The sequence below is a fragment of the Gopherus evgoodei genome, chromosome 23 (assembly GCF_007399415.2).
Source record: "Gopherus evgoodei ecotype Sinaloan lineage chromosome 23, rGopEvg1_v1.p, whole genome shotgun sequence".
Classification (NCBI taxonomy): domain Eukaryota; kingdom Metazoa; phylum Chordata; order Testudines; family Testudinidae; genus Gopherus; species Gopherus evgoodei.
In genome coordinates, this window is record NC_044344.1 from 5,057,691 (window position 1) to 5,082,551 (window position 24,861).

Below are 24,861 nucleotides of genomic sequence, written 5' to 3' on the forward strand. Positions count from 1 at the left end.
GATAGGCCCCGCCCCCGCGGCCCTGTTGGCCCCGCCCCCTCAGGAACGTCTCCTCGCGGCCCCGGCCTCTCCATCCGCTTCTCTTGGCCGCCTTTGCTCCGCCCGGCCAAACGGGCCAATCGGCGCGCTGCGCCGGAGCCCCGCTCAGCCAATGGCCGCGCCTGCGCCGGCGCCGGCGCCGGCCCAATGAGCGCCGCGCGTGCTGGGCGCTGCCAGCCAATGAGTCTGTGCAGCGGCGCGGCGCGGGCCCGGCTCAGCCATATCCCTCCGCCCGCGCGGCTGCCCGGGCCCTTCCCCCCGCTCCGCCTAGTCGGTGCGCGCGCGCTCTCCCCCAGCCGCGCGGCCCTTTCTCCCTCCGCCGCAGCCGCTGCCGCCCGCCCCGGGGTCCCCCACGCACCAGGAGCCGAGAGCGCGAGCGGGACCCCACCCCGTGCCGGAGACGCGCCGCCGCCATGGAGCTCATCACGATCCTGGAGAAGACGGTCTCGCCGGGTAGGGGCCAGCACGTGGGGGAGGGACGGGGAGCGGCGGGCGGGCGGCAGCCGCCAGGCCCGGGGAGGGCGCGGCCGGGCCTGAGGGGGAGGCCGGGCCCGGCGGCGGGAGGCCAGGCCTGGGTGGGGGAGGGAGGGAGCGAGCGGGAGTCCGGGCGCCGGGGAGGGGTCGCTGAGAGGGCCCCGCGCGGGGATCGGGGGGCCGGTCGGAGGCGCTAGGCCGCGGGGAGCCCGTTTGCCCCGGGCCGGGGTGGCGGGGGGTGTGTGGCGGCGGCCCCGGGCTCGGGCAGTGACTGACTGCGGCTCCCCCTCCCCGCAGACCGCTCCGAGCTGGAGGCGGCGCAGAAGTTCCTGGAGCAGGCGGCGATCGAGAACCTGGTGAGCGCCCCGGGCGGGGAGCGCCCCGCCCCGCGCAGGCCGAACCGCCATCGAGGGCGCAGCCCAACTTGCCGGCTCCCAGCCGGGGCGGCGGCCGGCCAATTGGGACGCGCCCGGGAGCCGCGCCGGCCAATGGGGGCGCGGAGCCGGGCCGGGGGGAGGGGAGCGCGTTAGGCTGCGCGGCGCTGCGTGTGGGGCCTGCGGGCCATGTGGGGAGACCGGGGTGCATGGGGTGCGCCCGGGGCAGGCCCCGTAGCTGGGACATGCCCTCCAGGGCCATAGGCCCTTCACTTCCCCCCCTGCAGAACCTGATCCTGCATCCTGCCCCTTTATCTTGTGCCTGCCATGCTGGGCCTTTACCCTTCTCTGCCTGCTCTCGGTCCCCCCATTGCTGCCCTAGGCCGGTCCTTTCCTTCTGCACTTGCCAGGCCTTCTGGTTGTCTTATTCTTGGCCCTTCCTTTTTCTCTTTCCTTTTCCAGTGGCTGGGTCCTATTTACCTTTCATTCTAGTCCCCTTTTTACTCTTACAAGGACCTTCACTCTCTTCTGAACTAGGCACTTCTCCCCCCACTTGTCTGTGGCCCAGATGAGGTTGAGATAGAGGATGAAGGTGCTATCAGTGTTGGGAGCCTGTGGTCCACCTCCCTGGGTGGCGTTAGAGCAGATTTGGAATGTATTTAAGGGAAATGACAGGCTGGGGGTTTCACTTTGTTCCAGAGGGAAAGGGTACTCAAAAATCTGCAAACAACACACTTGTATTAGCATGTTATGAACTCATAGCATCGTTCACACATGCACATACTAAAATCAAGGGAGGATTAAATTAAAAATATGTCCTACTATTAATGTATGTTGTCTGTGTAATCAAGGCACAACATTGCAACTATTACACTAAAATAAGGGTGTATGGGTCTGATTCTTAAAATTGCTATTCTGCTTTCATCCTTGAGGCAATCTCTGGTTCTTGTGTGAGTGATTAAAAATGGGTGAATTATTGCATTCCTCTTTGCTACAGTGAAGGTTAGTTGTCACCGACTTGTCTGATGGATTGGAGGTAATAATTGAGTTTAATTTTTTGGCAATCATATACATTCTTTCCTCTCCACCAGCATAAATTGACAACCTATGCAGGTTACTTTTATATAATTTAATGTTAAAGGTTTGTGAAACCTGGTAATCAAAGTTGCTTACAGTTGGGTTTACAGTTTTATATTGGCTCCAATTCTTTGGCTAACTGTTTAATGAATCATAGCCCTCCACTGCTTTTATTTTGGGACTCTTGCTGAGTCTTCCTGCAATGCTTCTGTGTGTGGAAGCTGTGAGAACGGGTACACTACAATTGGGTTTGGGTCTGTAGTCTAGAAAAATTAAATAAATTCTAAATTAGAATTGAATTTGGGCCTAGAATGAATAAAGCTATTGTCAGTAGCTTTTAAAAAAAACACCAAAACACCTAACCATTTGAGGGAGGCGGGTGTGAGAATAAATAACTGGTGACTGCTGGCTAATCTTACTTTTAGTGGATTTTCCTTGCATAGGCTTCATCAAATGTATGGCATTTTGGGAGTTCTGCCCACTGTTTCCCTTCAGGGGATGTGTGTGTCCTTGCAGCATTTTCACTTACTATACCAAAAACATCCCTTTTCTGAAAGCTTTCCCCATTTTTAATTTAATCGAGCCTTGCAAAATTTTGTGCCTCAAATATGAATACATTTTTGATGGATAAGTAAAATTAGCTTTTTCATTATGGTAAAAAGTGAACAAGTATATTTTGTGCCGGGGGCATTGCATTTTTCAGGATATTTTTGCAAGATTGATTTAGCTTAAAATGGTGGGTTCAAACTATATATTTGTTTATAAACTCTGCAGTTTGGGTGTTAAAACAGATTATTTGATAACTGTATTTAACTTTTTTAGGTGATATTTTGGACCAAGGAGAACACAAGTTCTTTTGTCCTCAATACTGCCTTAAAAATTGTTGCCTAGCTACTTTTAGGTAGTCTTTCTTAGGCTTGATTTCCAATAAAAATTTTGTTTGCATTAACTACGAGTGCAGTTGCACCAATTTAAAAGATTGGTTAAATGCTAGTATAAAGCAGGCAAAACTGTTTCAGGAAGACTTGTTTCCACCGGGTCTGAATCACTTTTGTATGAATTGATATTGAAACCAGTGCAGCTGCATCGAAAAACACATACACAATTTTTAATGGAGACAATGCTTTGGTCAGTCTTGGCACAAGAGCTGCACTAGTGGAGTTCTTTCTCCATATCACACAAAGCAAAAATGTATCAAATGTCAAGCTGCCAAATTGCAAATAGTCAGAATACTAAGGACTTTTTCACTAGTTGTTACCAAAACCGAACAGTACAAATGCAGGTGTTGATAAACATACGTGAAATAGCCCTGCATAAGTTATACCTTCGACATCAGAGAAATCATGTAATAAACTTACTCTTACAGAAATATTTTTACTGTATATAAAGCACCTGATTTGAGCTTTTAAAAACATTTAATAATTCCAAAAGGAAACCGACTTGGTGCTCCCCTTGAAAAAAACAATTTGCTTTATTTGATGTGACATTTAAATTCATGTTAATTTTAAAAACCACAGACAATCTTGGATGATATAGGCCTTGGAATAGGACCTGAGTGCTTTATGTAATCGAGCACTTTAAACAGACAGTAGGATCGTGGAAGGTAACTGAGTCTCTGAAGTAATCTGAAAAAATCCAACATCTAGTTACGTTGCTTTCCAGTAGTTCTAATTAGGAGCTTAACATTCATAATCTTGGGATAAAACACAGTCGTATGGTAGCAGTTGTTTGGTTGGGTAAAAGTTTAATTCTCTTTGGTTAGAAAAACCTAATGGATCAGATTCTGATTAAGAGCAGATTAGAGAAGTATGTGTTTGTATCCATTAATAAGCATGTTTTCTTCTCCTGACCCAGCCCACTTTCCTTGTGGAACTGTCCAGAGTGCTGGCAAATCCAGGGAACAGCCAGGTTGCCAGAGTTGCAGCTGGTTTACAGATCAAGAACTCTTTGACGTCTAAGGACCCAGATATCAAGGCCCAGTACCAACAGAGATGGCTTGCAATCGATGCCAATGCCCGCAGGGAAGTCAAGAACTACGTAAGTAACTTCTGTACTTCAGTGAATTCCATTTTTGTCCATTCACTTCAAAACTGCTTATCATTTTTCCCACAGTATGGGTGAGTAATGAACATTTGATCTATTTCTCACTGTTTGAAAAATCGTTATGTTTCTTGCTATTATGGAGCAATGAACCTCATTTGTACTTAATACTTTGTTGCTGTAGCACCTTTAATGTGAGGAGCTGTTTCATAAGCATTAAATTGCAGAAGACACCTGAGAGAGAGCTAAAATATAGAAAAGGGACCAAGTTCATCAACTCTGTAATGCAGCTATCTTTGGAGTGTAGAACACAGCACTGTGGGTTTCTTTTAATCTCTTTTAAATTGAGGTCTAGGGCTGTGTTGCTTTAGTTCAGGGGTTCTCAAACTGTGATATGTGTACCCCTGGGGATACATGAGACCTCTCTGGAGGGATACATGGGAGAAATTGTGTAATGGTGGGTTTTATTTATTATTTATTTATTTTCATAATAGGCTACTCGCATGAAGCTTTAAAACTCTGGGGGAATTTGTGTTATAAAATACGGTAGTTAATTTTTTTTTCAAGGTATACCAATGAGAACACAGAGACACTGACATACAGACCCCTGACCTCCAAACACTGTACACCATGGGTTCAATTGCCCAGCAACTGTCCAGTCTAACTGAGCTTGGAACTTAGTCAGTTTTTTTTTTTTTTCCAGTTGTATATGTCGCACTATAACTATATCTGTATGTAACTGAACTATGGGCAAATGGCTAAAGAACAGGTAGTGTTAGGAAGAACACCCAACGTATCAGTGATGAGAATGGTAAGGGTATGCAATAAGAATCTTTACTTTAGTTAATTCTCTCAAATGCTTGCAGCCTGTTAAGTACTCTTCCAGCCATGATGAGATTGGGATGTGTAAAATATGTGACAGATGTCTACTTCTGATGCTTCAATAAGCAATGCTGGATAGTGCTTAGGGAAGAATAATATGTCCAGTACCTGTTAAGATAATGTTAGAGGGTAGGTGTTCCCACCTCTGTTCTGCTACTAGTTTTTCTCTTCCTTACCATGAAAAGAAGTGGGATTTGCTTTTGGAGCAGCATGGTGCTTGAAGGAGGAATTATAGGTGAGGTTTTGGGGCAAAAACTGAGACTGCATTTGTATTTTGTTAAAGCATTCTTCAGAAGCATATGAATAGCCGGACAGAAAGATTTCTGAATGATGAACTGCGATTCCAGACTTTTTGGAGGACATAGTTTTCATCACTAGTAGTTTACAGGTGCATTGGGATTTGATTTTTATTCTTTATACTTGAACAGTTTCTTCAGTTTTTTTTAACTGTGTTAATTGTCATGTACATTGTGAAATCTCTGAGACAGGAACAGTCTTTCTGTGTGTGTGTACACGTACACTGGGCCTAGCACACTGTGGGTGTTTGCAGAATACAGTTAAAAACAGTTACCGAAATTCCAGATGCTGAAAACTACCGCTAAGTTTTATAAAGATGTGGAGTGTCTTTGTAATCTGTCAAGCTAAAAGCTATGACCTTTGTCAGAGGAGATGGCAAGAGATTTTAGCAGTGCTAGCAAGTGGTTAGCATGAAGAGACATAATGTTGGCCTGGCAATAATGGCTTTCCAACAGATAACTGCTATATTCTTTAATGACAATGGGTCGTATGCTCTCAACCAGAGAGTCCTTTGTGCTGGTTATCTTTTTGACTTTAGAAGATGTATGTGTACTTGAATCTATGCAGAACTTTGTAATGGGTACATTTTGGATGCAAATGGACTACCTATTCTGCATAATCATTTCTCTGGGATAATTGGTGTCTTTAAATGTGTAACACTTATGCAGTATTCTCCAGAGTAAGGTTGGATGATTAGATATTGTGTGATAATTTAACTTTTTTCAATTATTACTTCCAATGGGGAAAAGAAGGGGTAATGCTGTTTTGATGTTTTTTACTTCAATTGACAAATGTGTGACCAGAAATTTTAGTATTTTTTTATTTGTTTTTTTTGGTAACGGTATGATTACAGAATAACAGATCCCTAGTTTAGGAGCTGCAGTGTTGTAGTATGTTGAAGAAAACTCATTAGTTTCATTTGCCTTTAATACTGTCCCTCCAAAGAATTAAAGTAATCATCCTTTACTCATTGTCATTGGATCATTTGGTGCAAGTGATCTACTGAGAGAACTTTTTGATTTAAGATTCCAGATGACTAGCTCTTTCTTAAAAACGTTGAGAATGTTCTTATTTGCGCTACCCTTTTTCCAGTTTAGAAGTTAAGTGGGAGTTGTGACAGATATGGCAATTTACCGCAATATCTTTAGGAGTCCATTGTATTATGAATGTGGCATTATATGCGACTTCTCTGGGGAGGAGACTTGACCAATGTAAAACCTGGGACATTTCAAAGTACTGTTTTAAACAATATGCCAGATAAGAAGGAACTTGGGGACAATCAAAATTAAATGGGTTTCCTAGGAGACACTGGGCTGGGTAGGGAAGGGGTGAATGCAAGTTCCCACCTCCAGACCCAACCTTTTGAAGCTACACCCTGAAGAGAGAACCATTGTCTGACTGATTACATGTTCATGGTCTCTAAAGATCAAAGACCCATGCTGTATATAAAAAAGAGATTGACTTGTCATGAATACGCTTGTTCTGGGCTAAAAACTGATATGTACTTAAAACCACAAGGAAAAAAAACCTGTGATAAGATTTAAAGGGCTTATTGCCTTTTAGATCCCTTGTTGGAGTTGGGGGGGTCATTTCTGGTAAGCTTATTAGTGTGCATGTGGGTTTTTATTGTTTTTAATGTATTTTCTCTAATGCTTTCACTTTAAGAATAAATGTACTTGCTTAGAAAGGGCTGTGTGGTTACTTAAAACTGGGCAATTACGAAGCCTTTGGAGAGAGAGCAATGTGCAGATGCTGCCCAATTAAGGCAGATTGGTTTGCTGGGAAACTCAGTTTAGACTAGGGACTGTGCCACATGGAAAAACACTGGTCAGGATGGAGAGAGATGTGTCTCCATCCAAAAGAGGTGATGGCTGGGAGCCAAAAACCTAATAGTGGATGCCCATGCTGGATCACAGATGGGGAATACAGGTGCAGTTGAACTAAACAGTGATGGGAGAGTATTGACCAACTACTACTGTCTGATATCAGTGACCTGATGTGAAATGAGTTGGTGTATCAGGCCCATTCTAATCATAAAATCACTTCCGCATTTGGCTCCAACTGGTATTGTGAATACCAAACATTGAATGCACATGACCTTTAGGAATGAGGGGAAAAGCTTCCAACTAAGACAATAGTGATAGGTAGCTTGGGAGAACCTCACAATACTACCAACAGTGCTGTACCTATTGTATGAACAAATGGAAGATCTAAATATCCAAGGCTGAGTGTTCTGCAATTACTAAATTTTTGAAAGGAAGAAAGTTATTTGCTGAAGTGGAGAGTACAATCTTTGCTGCTGAGCAAAGACTGGAAAGACTGTTCAGTAAGTCAACCAGTTAGAATAAACAGGTTTAGTTTGTGCCATACTACTTGGCCAGAGGCAGTTCAATGCTTGCTATTGGGACAGTTTGACTTAGAGATTCAACTGTAATATAAATTTAAAATATTATTCACCCTCCACTCAAAGATCATCTTCTCATAAGCTGTCCAGTTAAATTTTTGATTGGGAATGTCATTTATCCAATTTGTTTGTATTTTTTATTATGAAAACAAATAAAAATTAATCACAAACAAGTAAATGACTCTCAGCATGTATGTTTACCAAATGCTGCCCATTTTACAGGATATCCAGTACAGTTATGCAACTTCATAACTCATCAAAGCTGCAAGACCAGGCAATAGAGAATTGGACAATAATACACAGGCATAACATGTTAGGGTGGAGGGAGTAACAATTTAAAAAAAATCTTACATGCACAGGCAAAATAAGGAAGGAGGGGGTGGAAAGAGGGAGGGGGGAAAAAGCAGAGAGGTCAGGTGGAATGGAAGTTTAGCATTGTTTGAGCCATTTCAGCATTCTTTGTCAAGTATATCAAGAAATAGGGTCCAGATTACTTGAAATCATGTAATTCTTCTCTAAGTTGAAAAGCTTTCTTTTGTGGATAATTTTTCTGATTTATAATCTTATATCAGAGGAAGGGGAATTGTTCCCTTCATGGTTCATCATATATGGGCACCCTTCATAGAATATGAAGGGTGTCTTAGAGAAATGTATTTAATCATGCAGACAAATCCTGCTGCCTAGAGGGGGTAAACCATAACCCTGTCAATATAGGGGCAAACTCATTTCAATTGCTGGGGTTAAATGCTTATTTGTAGAGGCAAAGGTGAAAATGTACCTGTTTTAATCCATGTTTGCAGGTAAAAATAAAATTGATCAGCTAACTCATGCTAGTTACATTTGCTATACTCTCTCTCTCCTCCCCCCCGTCAAGTAGAGATCTTAGATTCCAATTTTCCTGTATTGAGTCACTGATATCAAATAATCAAAGTGTGTAGACTAGTGAAATTGATTTGGAACAGTCTGACTAAATTGCTGATGTTTTCTCCACAGGTTTTGCAGACATTGGGTACGGAAACATACAGGCCCAGCTCAGCCTCACAGTGTGTGGCTGGCATTGCCTGTGCCGAGATTCCCATGAACCAGTGGCCTGAACTCATTCCTCAGCTGGTAGCTAATGTTACAAATCAACACAGCACTGAGCACATGAAAGAGTCAACGTTGGAGGCAATTGGTTACATCTGTCAGGATATTGTAAGTGCCTTCTCTTGAATATGTGCTATGCAGTGTCCTCTTTCCTCATCCTTTCTCCTGTCTAAACTTCTTTTCTCTAGACAACCCCTCTAGGCTGTTTTGTTGCCTGTGGGTTTAGGATGTCTATACTGAGACAGCAGCAGAATGGTCTCATCTGTGGGTTTTGTGGGGAATCAAAGTGCAAACAGTGGCATCTGAAGGAAGAATTGACCTGGTTTCACATCATAAATCCAGGTCATCTTTACAAAAGTGCAGATTTAATCATGGAATGTGCATGGTGTTCAGCCTGTGGAGCTGGGTGCCATTTTAAGAACCCAGATAAACGTCCTGAGAGTCAAATGATTACAACTAAGTGGTAAATCCTTACTGAGGTTGTCTCTGGGGACTCAAAAGTCTAAATTATTTCATTATATCATGGGCTGGGCTCAATATCTTCTATATATTGACACATATTTAGCTCTATACAGCACCTTCCAGCCAAGGACCTTAAGAAAACAGCTGTCACAATTTTTATAGACAACTTGTTTTTAGTATCAAACTGTGTTGTGTGTGTATATAGGACAAGTGGCTGATCTGAACTGCACTTAAAAACCCTGTGTCCTGACCTAAGGCTGAAAACAAAAACTGGCTCCCTGCCTGTTTCTGTGTAAATGCCACTGAGTGGTTGTTTTGCCCCTTATTACACTTTGGAAAAAGTACAGATGTGCTCCTTTTGAAGTGTACAGTGCAGTACATGTAGTTCATCAGACAGAGAAGTTTATAAAAGCAGTGGGCTAGATAGCTGTCACACAGAAAACTTGCCTTTCACAAGGAAAGCAGGAGGGTCTCCTCTCACTTTTCAATCTATGGTCAAACATCTTGTCAGTCAGTGTGTAATAGGATAAACATGTTTTCCCCTTCTGCTATGCGTGCAGCAAATGGGATATTTTAGGTGGTGTCCCTTTTACAGGAGAAAGGATGGAATATTGGAATCAAAGTTTGGGAAGCTTCCGTGGTAGATGGAGAGGTCCGAAGAACGTGTAATGACTGCAGAAGGCGGGTCCCCTCCTTGAAGAGGAGAGAGACAGGGAGCAGGCAGTGAGGGAAGCCTCATAGGGTAAAATGAAGAAACAGTATCAGAAGTGTCAGTCAGGACAGGGAGTGGAAGAAACCAACAGAAATAAGGCAGGAGGAGAGACCAGAGGAAAAACAGATTTTGAAAGCGACCTGAAAAGATAAGTGTGCCTCTTGCAGCACTGAGTGTCGGAAAGGTTTGAATTGCTGCCTGACTGATTTGAGTTGAAAACTAAAAATTCTGTCAGTAATAAGTTCTGGGGCGAGTAAACAGGCTTGGGAGGGGAAAATACTGGTACTGAGATACGTAAAATGAAGAGGTGATTCAAAGTTGCAGTCGCTACTACTAGAATAGAGGGGCTTCAGGTCAACCGTCATCAGTTACAAATACACCCAGGATTTCTAAGTGCACGTCAGCCGTTTGTCTGGAAGACAGCAAGTCATTAAGCTTCACTAATCCATAGTGGATTTTTTTGATTGTCCTGAGTTGCTGAACAGAATTTTTCCCTTTTACACTGCTTTGTATTGTGCCTCAATGTGATATTGATAAATCCTAACACGATTTAGGGGGACTTTGCATTCCAGATACTCATTTTTTTCCTGTAGTGTAAGCGGTGCTGTTCTCCAGCCCTGAATGATTAACCTCTACTACCTCTTTTGGTTATAGCTGTCCTTCCTTGCTACTGTTCCTGGCATGATCCACTGCCAGTATACCAAATGTGGGCCTATTGGTGACCCAGTGGTAAGGGGTATGACCACTGATATATGCCTCTCTGCGCAAATGGTAATAGAGTGGAAATTGGCAGTTGCTTGAACTCACTATAACATAGCTGAATGAGGCAGTCTGAGGCTTGCTGACTTGAAGCACAGTGGTAATACTTAATTTTATTTTTACTATTTGGCACTTGTGATTTAAACTCTGGAATGCATTTGCTGTTCAGATGCAGCAAACTGTGCCCTGTTTAAGGATGCACTGCCGTGGTGTCACAGTGAGGTGTTGTGTTGCTCATATTTGACCCCTGGTGTTTCTAGTGAACAAAAGGCCATTTGGCCTTAAGGGATTTGAATTTCCTCTGCCTGTAGAATTCATTGCCAAACCGTATGAAGGGGGAAAACTTGATACATAGGGGAACAGGCACCTGAAAAGCAGAGATGCAATCTGCAAGCCATCAGATAACTTCATCACTATTTATTCCTTGTTTCAGGATCCAGAGCAGCTTCAGGACAAATCCAATGAAATTCTCACAGCCATTATCCAAGGAATGCGAAAGGAAGAGCCCAGTAACAATGTGAAGCTAGCAGCTACTAATGCACTCTTGAACTCTTTGGAATTCACCAAAGCAAACTTTGACAAAGAGGTGAGTAAAGGAAGCAACTGAATTCTGGGTGCGAAAGGGAAGGAGTGAATCCATGGTCTATGATGAAAAATCATGCACCACGCTGAATTTTGCTTGATGCATAATTTCATTGGAACTGAGACTTGGGTTCATGTCTGTAAAATTAAAGTTTTAAAGACTGCTGTGGTGCAGAAATACTGGGGAAGTGTTTGGAGAAGACATAAAATGAAAAGGGAGCGTCACTGACTTTTTTGGCTAAATATGAACTGAACTTAAGGTTTAGCCTGTTATACACTCTGTGTCCTAATCAAACTCTGCTCTCTGCAATGTTGTTGTAGTAGCCTAAGGGCAAGTCTGTACTACAGAATTCAGTCAACCTAAGTTACGTCGAGGGATAACCATCACAGTAATTAAATCGCTTTGCATGTTCACACTATGTTGTTTGTGTCGACTGTACGTGTCCTCACCAGGGGCACTTCCACCAATTTAAAATCTGCAAGGGCATTAAAGTAGGAACACCCCTCATATTCCTACCATAGAGATTTAATGGAAAATGGAGCTAGTAATTAAACTTTTATCTTGGGATGCTCTCTTAATAAAAACCTTTCCCTAGTCAACCATTCAGCTGTTGTTGATTTCTATCGGTGCCTTAGTGTTTGATGAGCTGGTTGAGCGTAATCCTTTCAGATTGCATTTGTAGTGGACTTCTGCCCTCTAAATGGGCCTGGGAGTAGTAAATAGAATGTTAAATTATTATATTCCCTATATCCTCTTAACACCTCCCAGAAAATTAGTGTCCCAGCTAAATCAGCTTTTGACACATTTTGTAATAACTGCTGAAATAATCTAGGAGACAATAGCTTTTAAAAAACAAACAAGCAAAAAAACCCTTACTTTCCCTAGTGCTGTGACCATATTTTTTTTCTGATTAGAGCAATGTACCTACTTGCATGTGACATTCAAATTTGGGATTCACAATTGCAGTAGGCTGCTTATCACTTGGAAGTAATCATGAAAACGCTGTGTGGCGAGTGGCTGCCTATATCCTGCCTAGCTCTTGTAGCAGTGTAATATTGGTGGCAGTAATTGCTGAGAAGATCAGGGGCTGTCAGAGTCAAAGAATTAAAATATAATCCTGTTGCAAGATTTTTAAACCCTTTTGCATAATACACTTCTAATTCTTTTATTTCTTTTGCAGTCTGAAAGGCACTTTATTATGCAAGTAGTCTGTGAAGCAACGCAATGTCCGGATACAAGGGTAAGTGATGATATAACGTCTTGAACTGTCTGTCGCTGCACCATCCAGTGACCTCTAGAATTTTAAGTCTTATATTTAAAGAAATAGTGCTATAGGAATAAGTATATAAACTCATTTTAATTGGCCTGTGGAGTAATTTTAATCACTAATAATTTGCATTGATTTTTGCTTCCCTTTGTTTTAGTTGTGCTATGTTTAGGCTACATACATGATAATATTGAGTACTAGTCCCTGAAAAGAGTGTTTGACAGTTGCATGAATTCTGCATCGAGAGTAACATTTTCTTGACATGCTCAGAAAAACGACACATTTGTTGACCCGCTTCCTTCTCTGACAGGTACGAGTGGCTGCCTTACAGAACTTGGTGAAGATAATGTCCCTTTATTATCAGTATATGGAAACATATATGGGTCCTGCTCTTTTTGCCGTGAGTACTTCAAATCAAAAATGGAATAGTGGCTTAACTCCAGTGCGCTCATGCTTATAAACCGACGGACAGGAACCAAGAAAATTGCTCCCCCTGTGTCTCCCACGCCAATCCCTGCAGTGCAAGAACTGGAGAGGGAAGTATGGCCTTCCACTCATGTTCTCCCCCCCCCCCCAATCTGGAAAGAGGGCATCTTTCCTTCTTAGGGTGGGCTAGAACCATTTATACATTACCATAATTTGCAGTTACAGTTGCTTTCCTCCACAAAGAATGAATCCTTGTACAGACATCCTCTCCTGCAATTATATTTGTTTAATTGGGGGGGCGGGGGAATAGCTCAGTGGCTTGAGCATCGGCCTGCTAAACCCAGAGTTGTGAGCTCAGTCCTTGAGGGGGCCATATAGGGAACCGGGGTGTAAAATGTCTGGGGATTTGTCTTGCTTTGAGCAAGGTGTTGGACTAGATGATCTCCTGAAGTCCCTTCCAACCCTGATATTCTATGAATTACATCAGTGTTGTGGTCACATTTTACAGACTGAGTTAGATGACATGCACCCAAGGTTTTGTCGTTACTGGCAGAGCTGGGAATAGAGCCCTGAACTCCTGATTCTTGGTCCCTCTGCTTTAACTCCAAATGTATGGCAAATAGATTTTTTTTAATCTGAACATAAAAGCCTCTCGCCTCTTCACAGCCACGGTTGTCAGCTGTGTTCATAGTGCCTCTCCCTCTGTGTTAAGTGGATTGTAAAATAACTAATCCCAAATGTAGGTAATCTAAGAAACACTCAGATACTCTTACAGGTTCCTTATGCTTGCCCCATCCCTTGACCCAGGATTGGATTTTGGCATATTTGTTTAAAGTAGGACTTCCCTGCCACTCCGCCTGTGTGAAGAGGAAATTGGCTTTCTGGCCCTTTCTCATTAGAATTTTGTTTCCCATTCCTTCTATGTGGCAGTTGCTGCTAGAGAATGGTTGGGCACTTTAGGTTTTAAAAACTGCATATTCACAAATCACCTGTCAGTGCTGTGGTCGCAGGGGAACCCGGCCTGGCCCTTTTCATTGCCTGTTCTTTTACAGGCTTAGGGCACTAAAGGCTGAGTCTAAATATAAACGTGGTCTCTACGTTAGCTGCCTGGTATGGCTGCGGCTTTGTGTGAATTTTATTTTTTTACAGGAGTGCCTGCTTTTCATTTTAATGTCTATAGCACTTCTCTTCCTGAACAATTGCAAAACATTTCAAACTGGATAGTTATATTACCACTGTAATGCAGCCACTTATGGGACAGAGCACTGCGGCTAACTAGCATATAGCATTACATAGTAGTGAAGGGGGAAACTTCCGTTCTTACTAAAGAGCCATAGATCTTTAAAATCCAGGCAGAGGACTTAGGACTTTTTATTTAGGTCTCCGTGAAAGAACCACATATTGTAGATGGAACTATTTTGAAGGGACAGTAAGCCTACATTAATTTCAGATAAAAAACGGAATACACAAAATTCACAAACATCACCAATATCTCTAGATTTTTCCATGTCGTAGGTTATCTTCTGTCTTCACTCCACCCTCTTATGTACCACCAAACCTGGGCAATACCTTCATAAGCAAGACATCTTGAATGTAAAAAACAGCAGGTCCCTATGCAAGAATTTCTAACCGTATCCTCTCCATCTTCTCTAGTTTTTGGTGTAAACCTATCTTTTTGTGGGTGCAGGGGTGGGGGTAAGGTCTCTCTACAAACACCCCTATTCCAATCAAATCTATGTAACCAATAACTGGAGTCACATCTCTGTTAGTGCTTGGTACTGTGAACATTTGCATCTAAGCAGTGTGCATGAGCAATTGGTTGCTGTTCTGCAGTCCTTAAAAGCTATTCTCCCTATTGCCCAGTCATACTCTCTTGAAATGTGGAGGTATTGTTTAGCAGCTTGGAACTTGCATTGGCATAGCTACATCTCTCTGGAGTGTAGATTTTTCACACCCCTGTAAGTCATTGCTATATATACCTAACCCTCGATGTAAACAGTGCTAGTTTGACGAAAGAAATCTTCTGTTGACTTACTACCTTTTCTTGGGGAGGTGGATTACCTATGCCAAGAGGGGAACCTCTCCAGCTGGCATAGATAGGGTCCATACTGTAGTGTTTCAAGTGTAGACAAGCCCTAAGAAAGACGAGCTCACTCGCTTTCAAGCTGCCTCTTGTTTCAGGATGACTAGGTTCCTGTACCATGCTGCCAATATATGGCATCAGAATGACTTTTGCTAAAATGTCCACTTTTTCTCTACCTCTCATGTTTCTGAAGATCACAATTGAAGCAATGAAAAGTGACATTGATGAGGTGGCTCTGCAGGGAATAGAATTCTGGTCAAACGTCTGTGATGAGGAAATGGATCTGGCTATTGAAGCATCTGAGGTGAGCTTGGAATTGGTGTTCGTGGGGATCGGTGTTAGCGAGTAAAACAAGTAACCATTGTTTCAAATGTTAAAAAGGAGGGACTGAACCAGACCTGGAAGCGCCTTTGTTTTTCCAAGGTGCGATTTTTATTAAAGAGCTGTCTCTGAACCCTTGTGTAGCAGTCCTAGGTCCATGATGAGAGATCATGCACCACTCTGAGTATTAAGTGATGCATATCTAATATGGAAGCTGAGACTTGAGGCTGCATGGTACGCAAGGCAGTATATCATCCATTTCCGGTTGCTGTCTTTATGAAGAGCGATTCAGTAGCAAACTTCTCATTCACTGGCTAGACTTTTATGGATGTCTGTCAAGAGTTTACAGGTAACCTTTTGTATTTGCAAGTCTCTCAAGTTTGTTTAGCAGCTGTAAAAGCTTTTTCTCAGCTCATTGCTTTTGGCCAATAATTCGCTCTGTCCTTGACATGCTGCCAAAATATTTCTGGGTTTGAGTGCCTTGGAAATATTTACTACAGTCAGAGCACAAGTTTCAGGAGTGTTTCCATTGTAAGTGCCTTCGTAAGTTCTCAAAATTTGTATCCATCCGGCTGAAATTCTTCAGGCTCAGCGGTTCTCTTAAGGTAAAATTTTTGGGAAAGCTGGAGCAAAATGCTTCTGCTGTTCTGAGATGGGACTAGAACAGGACTTAATGTTTTTTTAAATAATGAACAAAAGCATTCTAGTGCCAGAATGGCTGGGATTTGAAACTCAACAGGGCTAAAGAGTGTCTTCGAATATTCCGATGAAATTAGGTTATGGTTTTGGTTATTTGAAAACAGCGTTTGTAAAGTGGGCATGATTTTTCGCATTCTTTAAAGACGAGTGAGGTCCCATATGTGTGGCTGCATAGTGAACACACGCATTGGTTTGCACATTACGTTGAGCTTTGTACATAAAGTTCACAGCACCTTGGAAGACTTAGGTCTCTTGCCTCATTAAGGCCATTGGAGCCTTTCCTTGGTCCTTGTAGTGAACAAGGCCAAATGAGTATTTTCTTAGGCTGAGTTTCCTTAGCTCTGTGAATAATAATGCTTTCTGTACCATGAAACAGTGATGTGACTTAGGAGTTCAGTGATACTGATACCAGTAGTTTACCTCTAGGAACATTTAAAGGGTTACTCTGCATCGTGTATAATACACGAGATTTATGGTTTGGTTATAAAAAGCAATTGGCTAAAATAAAAGTAGTTCTTATTCTTTAGAGTGGATGGATTGAAAAGGAAAAAGGTGTCTTGTTCTTCATGCAGATGCTCTTTCTTTCCAAAAAGTCTTAGTGTAAACTTCCTTCTTTAAAGGGAGCTAAATGTATTTTTCTGCTGAATGCTCAAAATAGCAAGTGTAAAGAGACAGTCAGCACAGAGGTCTAATCTGTATGCTAAGTGCCTCTTGCCCTTCCTGTTTGGAGGCATTTAGTAATTGTTTAATTTGTAAATATTTGCAGTTTGTCTTCAACGTGTTTGTGTAGTGTGGGGAGTGGCAGCATGCACTTGCGGAATAGCAAACTCTGCATGTGCATCGAACATTGAACTAGAGTAGAATTCAAGGAGTCCTCCTGGGAAAAGAGTTCCAGCTTTTGCTGGTGATTTTACAGCATAAAGTAGATAACGTAACTTAAAATCTAATTCAGTTTGATATTTTTCAGAAGGAAAACTGTTTCTGGGCAGCTATTGAGGATTGTTTTGTAACCTTTCTTTCTAGGCAGCAGAGCAAGGAAGGCCTCCAGAGCATACTAGCAAATTTTATGCTAAGGGAGCACTGCAGTATCTGGTCCCAATTCTCACACAGACACTAACTAAACAGGTGAGTTTGGAGGTTCCTTACTGTGCATTGTCTGGAGTTGTCCGTATGCACCAAGAACCTTACACTTATGGTACCAGCCTTACGTTACACAAGCAATTGCTGGAATGCTGTCAGTCTAACTATGTAGGATAGAATGCCATTAGTTAAATGTGGCCCCTGGTCATTGAATCAGTATTCTATTTTCATAGATGATTCACTAATGAACTGGGACCGGAAGATCCTTTAGGTTCTTTATAGAGTTAAGATAAAGGCATGCTTGTTCTGAACACCTCATGTAGCAGTCCTTGGTCTATGATGAGACATCGTGCACCACTCTGACTGAATGATGCATTATGTGTGAAAGCTGAGACTTGAGGCTGCAGTGAAGCTGGTTCCAGCCACTTGAGGTGGTTTCATTATTGTACAACATTTCATTAAGGCAGGTTTCCCTTTCTGATTACTGAAGGCTTTTGATGGGTTATCATGAGGCTGCAGTATCATTTAGCACAAAGTGTTTAGTGTTTGTGGAATTAGAAACAGGACATCAAGGTTTTGTTTGCCTCATTTAGAACCCTTTTTAAAAAAAAAAAAAAAAAAAACCTCAGATTCTAAACTCTGAATACCACATTTTACCACACTTATTTGTTTTTATGAGGACTTCTTAGGGGCTAATTTAGACTGTGGAGCAAACCGTATCCAAACGAAATCACTTGCTGTACCAAGTCTATTTAACATGATATTAAATAACAGTTAAAAAATCCACGTAGTATCAAGTACCTTTGTCAAGTTTGAGAGAGACTAGGAAATGGCTGTAATTTTTAATGGCTGTTATGTTTGAGATTGCTTCCATGTTTTAGTGCCAACTGCCTGAATAAGTAGTTCAATTACAGGAGGCTGTGAGGTTGTTAAAGAACCAATCAGGAAACATAAGTCATCCTCAGATGTGCACCTTCGAAGGGGTTAGGTTAACAATGGCAGGGCCATCAGCTGGAGGGAGAAGCTACCTAACTGGTTCCATCCAAGCTAGAATGGGTTATTCTTCCAAAGGCTAAGCCTGTGGTCAAAGGAGACCCAAACTCTCAGACCCTAGAAAAGGGTGTAGTGTTGGGTGGTCTAGAAGAGGCTACTGAGTGTATCATTAACTGCTGCAAAGAGAAACACTGGGAGTCGGACACACTGCTTCGTCCTGACAGAGACGGAGTTAGCTGGCAAAAGAGAACTTGCAAAGGTGTAGGTCAGTGGTTCTCAAACTTTTCTTTTCGTGGACCACTTGAAAATTGCTGAGGATCTTAGCAAACCACTTAATAATCTTTCCAAATGTTGTTTGTACTGTTAGCTAGCTATTGTAAAGCGCTTTGGATAAAAGCACTATATTTAAACCCTTAATTAACTTTTTTTGGTCTACAAATAAAAGCACACAACTCCTATTTTTATATAAGTAGTCTTACCTTTCTAATGCGATGGATGTGCCCTCTCTCCCCTGCTGCGGCAGCCCCCGAGCTGGGGCTGGGAAGGAGGGGGTGTCTCTTCCCCTGCTGCTGCAGCCCTAGAGCTGGGTAAAGTCACATCTTTGGCTGCCACAGTCCTCCATGTCCCAAATTCCCCCCTACCCCCTCTTCTTACCCCACTGCCCCCTGCCACCTACCCTTTATTCCCCCCAAGGCCATCACCTCACCTTACATGTGCCTTTTCTCCAGGGTCCAGGCACCTAATTAGTGGAGCCATGCCTGCGTGGCTCCACTAATTAGGTGGGTGGCCCTTCATTCTCTTATGTGCAGCCGCCCAGGTGCACACCTTAGAGGGAACTGTATGCGGACCACCACAGTTTGAGACCCTCTGGTGTAGGTAATACCCATGCATGTAGACCATTTATGGTGTTTACGCTTTGATCTAAATGGTTTTATCTTCTGATGAAAGAGTAATACTTGGTTTGAAGATGTTTGTGTTACTGCAAAATTATGCTCTCATGGGCTTCTGAAGGGAAACTCGTACTGGATCCAAAACAGAGTTAACACATTTGGGAACCCCGGGGCTGGACCTGGAGATCCATTCTGAGTGATTGGACCATGTGGTTTCACCTAGATGCCCATCACCTAAAGGGGTGCTCTCATGAGAGAATAAAAGGGCTCTAGGGTGTACTTTGCCCAGAAACTGACATTTACTTTTTTAGGTTTGTAATGTGGACTGAATTCATGTCAAAACACAGTCGGTACCTGTTCGTATTCCTTGTCCTTGGATCCAGCAAGAAGCAAAGTTCTGATTGGTAACCAATATTTTTGCTAAGAGTGACCCAAGTGGTGGTGTCTTCCCAGGATGAAAACGATGACGATGACGACTGGAATCCCTGTAAAGCAGCTGGCGTTTGCCTTATGCTTCTGGCAACCTGCTGTGAAGATGACATTGTTCCTCATGTGCTGCCCTTCATTAAAGAACACATTAAAAACCCAGATTGGCGATACAGAGATGCAGCTGTCATGGCTTTTGGGTGTATTTTGGAGGGGCCAGAGCCCAACCAGCTCAAACCACTCGTTATTCAGGTCAGACCAAGTTTTTCTTGCAGGTTGGCTTTCTTGAACAAAATTATTTGACTTAATGTAACTACTTTGAGCACTACCCAGGAAGGGAGATCAGAGATCACGGTTGTGTGTAACCCTTCAGTTTTGATCAGTTGCTGAACAACCTGCAAAGGAGATTTCTAAGACTATAAATTTTAGAATTGTAACACGCGGGCGTTTGCATGGATTTGGCAAACTCTTGTGATCAGTTGGAGTAGCTATCCTTAGAGCAGGAACTCTTTGTGCAGCACATGGAAGGCACACTCAATCCACACAGCTTTGATTAGCGCAGGCTTTTAACCCTGTGTATGTTGCCTCTCACTGTGAGGCAATATGTAGAATCTGAGAATTGAAACTTGTAGGGTTCCGTGCTCCTGGCTTTGTCACTAGGAAATACTTTACTTTATGGGCCTTCTTTACATCCAATAGTGGCTTCTTAGCTCGGGGGTAAGACCATATGCCCAAACAGCTACAGGCTTATTGGTATAATGCGAGTGAATTTGGTATGATTCTGACTTATTACTAACGGTGTGGTTTTGTTCTAGGCCATGCCCACTCTAATAGAACTAATGAAAGATCCAAGTGTGGTGGTTCGAGATACAACTGCATGGACTGTGGGCAGAATCTGCGAGCTGCTCCCTGAGGCTGCCATCAATGACATTTACCTCGCTCCGCTGTTGCAGTGTCTCATTGAGGGCCTGAGTGCCGAGCCCAGAGTGGCTTCCAATGTGTGCTGGGTAAGGCAGGACTCCACTGCTATGGGACAATATGGGCTGGGCTTCTACCAGCAGGTGTGGGGTTGAAGGATTTACCTACCAATTCTTGTGAGCAGACCTTGTACGTAAACTAGAGGAGTTCCGCAGCCTATGGGGTACTCCCTTAAATGATGTGAAGAGATGACTGACTTGTTCATCAGCCACAAGAAACCTTGTGTGAACGAGCCCAAGTCTGTAGTGCCGCATGTTGGTGGGACAGGAGAAAAGGAAGGGAGCTAGTGGGGAGAAGGCTAACTGGAAGGATGCTCAGGAAGGGAACAAGTGTGTAGTTGTCTTCAGTTTGAAAATGCTGTGGAGACGACTTTTCCCTACAAAGACCTAGGGGCGTTTGGTAACTGAATAAAAGAGAGGTCTTCAGATGACTTTTTTTTTTAATGCACCCTCTTTTGTATTGTCTAGCCACCCTTCTCAGGCAGCCAAGGCTGCTCATTCAGCTGAGGGGGAGACAGGATATTTTCTCTCCCTATTAGCTCGATATTCTGCCTTTGCAGCACTAACTCGAGGAACACGAGATGCATCTCATTCCCTTGCATACATTCAAGTTGTGTTATCGCCAAACCACTGGGTTGGTTTGGCGAGTTCAACTTTACCTTCTTCCTAATGCATGTAATATTAGACAACCTATCTGAACAAACATGTAGCGTCATTGCAAGGAGGAGGCATGCCTCACTGCATTTTAACCAATGAACTGCTTCTGCTACATTGTTTTTTTTAGAGTCCTTTTGTTGTGTTCCAGCAGAAATGCTGACCATTATGATGTTAAATCAAGTGTTAGGAGCTGTATAATTAACATTTTAATTTTCCTTAGTACGTTTTCTCTACTGGTCCCAGGAGCTTAGGGACCTCTGGTCAGCCAGGGCTCTTCCTGATCCCATTGACCCTGGCCAAGGCTCGTGTTACTGGGGCTTTTTTCTTCTGAAGATGTGAACGAATGTAAATTTTGCAAATTGAAATGAAAATCATAAGGCTTTCACCTTTTCATCTGTTCAGTTCTTTTGTCCTTTAAGGCAGCTGCAGTCACTGCCTGGCCCTACAGCTGGCAAAGTTAGCCTTCTCTCAGGCCTTGTTTAAAGTAAGATGCTAGCACAAGTTAGCTAACAGGTGTCAGTTCATGTGTTATAAGCCTCACAGAGTCAGAACTGTGTGCCTTTAAAGGGTAGGCTATTAACAAATCTTAAATCCTAGTCTAGACAAGGCCTCAGGCTCATTCTTGCTTTGAAAGGTCACTGTGCTTGGGTAGCTGGCCATGGGGAGGAAGTCATTAGTCCTGCACATGGCCTTCTTTGTGGGTGACTTTGATGGCTCCTAGTGTTGGTGCGTGAACTTCCTGCCCCTCACTTGCTAATTGACTATAAACAATGGCAAGTTTTCTTCCTGCTAGTCAGCTTGTTTCCTATTGTGAGCTGAATTCTCATTCCGCTGACCCTTTGCTATTGTTTTTGGCAAATGAATTTGGCCACATATCGCAGTTTCTCCTAAACCATTGATGCTGCCATGGGAATGAATGGGCAGGCTGCCAGATTATTACTTTAAATGTGTCACTTGCAATCCCTTAACCTGGCAAGGCCATGTATGTGGCTGAGCTAGTTTGCTGTTATGATAAACTCATTCCATTGTAGACATTGTGATCTGTTCTGTATTTCAGGCCTTCTCTAGTCTGGCTGAAGCTGCCTATGAAGCTGCAGATGTAGCAGATGATCAAGAAGAGCCAGCAACCTACTGTTTATCCTCCTCGTTTGAGCTAATAGTTCAGAAACTCCTGGAGACCACAGACAGGTACTCTCAAACCAGCTGTCCTAATCTCTGCAGAAATGCCTTTTTTTTTTTTTTTAAATCCTCCTGTCCCACTCCTGTTGCCTCCCAAAACTCTTAGGTGAAGTGATGTATTAAGGGTGTCAATTCCTCATGGCCTAAAGTTTTTGTGACTTGGAGTATCTAATGTCAGTTCCCAAGAGAAAAGTCATGTTTGCACATACAGAGATTTTTCCACTTTTTGGTCTCATTCATCCTTATTGAGCACTCCGGAGCATCCTGTAAATGTATTTTCTCCTCCAATGCTTTCCTTCAAGTTGTGGAATACCATGTAAAACTGTGTACACAGTCTGAAACGTACAGAGATCTGCACAGTAGTCAGCAAGTTATTTGAGAGATCCTGTCTGGCCTGAGAGTCACTAAGTAGTCAAAATTGTAGCAAGACAGGCTAAAGGTCTCTAGAACTGTGTGGGGTGTGACTTTCATCACTGTAGCTTGCATGTATTCAGTGTATCATGGTGTCGTTTTTACCTAGAGGCCCCACAGCAGATCACAATTGCATTATGCTGAACATGGTATACACACAGTAGCGCTGCCCCTGTCCCCAAACAGCTCACAAAAATAGACACGACCGCCATTTTGCAGGTGGGGAGTAAGGCACAGAGTAAGTGACATGCCCAAGGACAAATAGGGAGTCTAGCTGATCCAGTAATTGAATGTTGATCTTTTGAGACCTTGCTCTAGTGCTTTAACTACAAGATCAATGGTCCCTCTAGGGTGGAGGCACATCAGGAGATAGTGTTGGGAAGTTTTCCCTGAAAGTGCTGCCCCTGCTGTCCGTGGCTAAATAAAGGACTTTCAGCATCTTTCATTAACACAGATGAATAAAACCAAACTACCAAAAATTGAACCTAGATTCAAGCCTTGGTAATAGTGCAGCTATTGCAGTACATAGTATAGTACAGATAGATATGTTCAGCTTCTGCTGTAGCATTGAGGTTTAACTTTTACTTATTGGTCAAACAAGGTCTGTATTTAAGCCAGCACGGCCACTGAGAGCAAAAAAACAAAACAAAAAACAAAACCCTCTTTCCTTCCTGTTTAGGCCGGATGGACACCAGAATAACCTGCGGAGTGCTGCATATGAAGCTCTGATGGAAATAGTGAAAAACAGTGCCAAGGACTGTTACCCTGCTGTCCAGAAGACGACTTTGGTCATTATGGAGCGGCTGCAGCAAGTGCTGCAGATGGAGGTAGACAGAGGCCAAATTTGCTATCAGGGTCATAGGGCAAATGTAATCCTCCGTGGCATAATCACTTTGCTGTATTCTGGCTTTAGTCTCTAGCCAAATGAGTTCTTCTGTTGATTGACTATATAGCAAGTATCTTTGAGAAGCTTGAAGTGGAACAAGCAAGTTTAAAGCTGCATTCTTCTGGTTATAGCACTGCCATTGCTGTGGCATCTTAATGTCCATGCTGCAACTGCAGAGACCTTTTTTTAAGTATTAAAAAAAAATCCGTTTTTGTTCTCCTACAGTCCCATATCCAGAGCACATCAGACAGAATCCAGTTCAATGATCTTCAGTCTCTACTATGTGCTACTCTACAGGTAAACCACTTTCTTACCAGTTCTGATATCCATGGAGAGGAGATAGGCAGGCAGAATCTTTTGAAAAGTTCATGCATCCCAAAGAGTGCACGCTTGCAGATGAATTTTTTAAAATGAAATGCGCTCCTTACACCCAGGTTAGTCTGAAAGGGGCAGAGGAGCTTAAACATGTGAAAGGATGGAGCCTTGTGCAACTAAGTGCCTGGTTTAAAAACCAATAAAATACTCTTGTTTTTGTGGGACAGAGCACATCTTACCAGCAATATTTAAAGTAAAATATCTGCAATTTCACGTTAGCTGTCATGTTAATGTAAGATTGAACAATCACTCACTTTTGTCACACTCATCAAAGAAATTAACAACTTTAATTTGTGCGCTGCTGCTTATGGTTGGAGTTCAATACTCATTTAAATTTGCACTGAAATTAAACAGCCTGGTAAAAGAACATCTCACGTGTTTTGGGAGCATTAGCTCATTGCACTTGCTTGCCTAGTCTTAAAGGCTACTGAAAACTGCCATCCTTTTTCTGAGCCACTTGGGAAATCCATCAGACAGTCTTGCTGATATCATGTGATATCTGGCAGCACAGCTTCCTGCTTGCTGTCTGTACTGCAAAAGGACTGGAGCTACTGTGGGATCATGCCTACTGTATGTTTTCCAGCATTGCTGTAACTTTTTTAAAGTGCAGTTAATACCTCTGTTTATTACTGGAAAATATTAGCATATTATAAGTAATGCACTTCTCCAAAATACTTTACAGTAGATGAGGATTCAGCATGCTCCATGCAGGATTCAGAAGCAGATCCTGCTCTCTTCTGTATGGTAACATTCCTTAGAGGTGTGTTTGAACATCATGTACACTGAAATAAAAGCCGTTACTGAACACCCATCTTTATCTGAAACTCACTTTTTCCCTGTTTTTGTTGTGTGCTCATTATGGGTTCATGACTTCTCCCATTTCCATTAACATAAGAATCTGAAATGATTTAACACCCTCATGTTCAAAAGCAAGTAGTATCAGCTGGGGGCTCTCTGAAATTTGGAGAGAATGAAAGAAAATTTCAAATCACGGATGCTAAT

At 42.8% G+C, this 24,861-nt stretch overlaps 1 protein-coding gene across 1 annotated transcript in view; it reads left to right on the plus strand.

The window, feature by feature from the left end:
- Window positions 1–359: 359 nt before the first annotated feature.
- KPNB1 (karyopherin subunit beta 1) overlaps window positions 360–24,861 on the plus strand; it is a 32,317-nt gene continuing 7,815 nt past the window's right edge. The window contains exons 1-14 of the mRNA XM_030541102.1: window positions 360–492; window positions 811–869; window positions 3,819–4,001; window positions 8,581–8,781; window positions 11,040–11,192; window positions 12,370–12,429; window positions 12,767–12,856; window positions 15,159–15,269; window positions 17,009–17,110; window positions 19,402–19,626; window positions 20,190–20,381; window positions 22,066–22,196; window positions 23,278–23,425; window positions 23,710–23,781. Of these exons, the coding sequence (XP_030396962.1) occupies window positions 453–492; window positions 811–869; window positions 3,819–4,001; window positions 8,581–8,781; window positions 11,040–11,192; window positions 12,370–12,429; window positions 12,767–12,856; window positions 15,159–15,269; window positions 17,009–17,110; window positions 19,402–19,626; window positions 20,190–20,381; window positions 22,066–22,196; window positions 23,278–23,425; window positions 23,710–23,781 (1,767 nt within the window). The 5' untranslated portion in view covers window positions 360–452. The remainder of the gene's footprint in view (window positions 493–810; window positions 870–3,818; window positions 4,002–8,580; window positions 8,782–11,039; window positions 11,193–12,369; window positions 12,430–12,766; window positions 12,857–15,158; window positions 15,270–17,008; window positions 17,111–19,401; window positions 19,627–20,189; window positions 20,382–22,065; window positions 22,197–23,277; window positions 23,426–23,709; window positions 23,782–24,861) is intronic.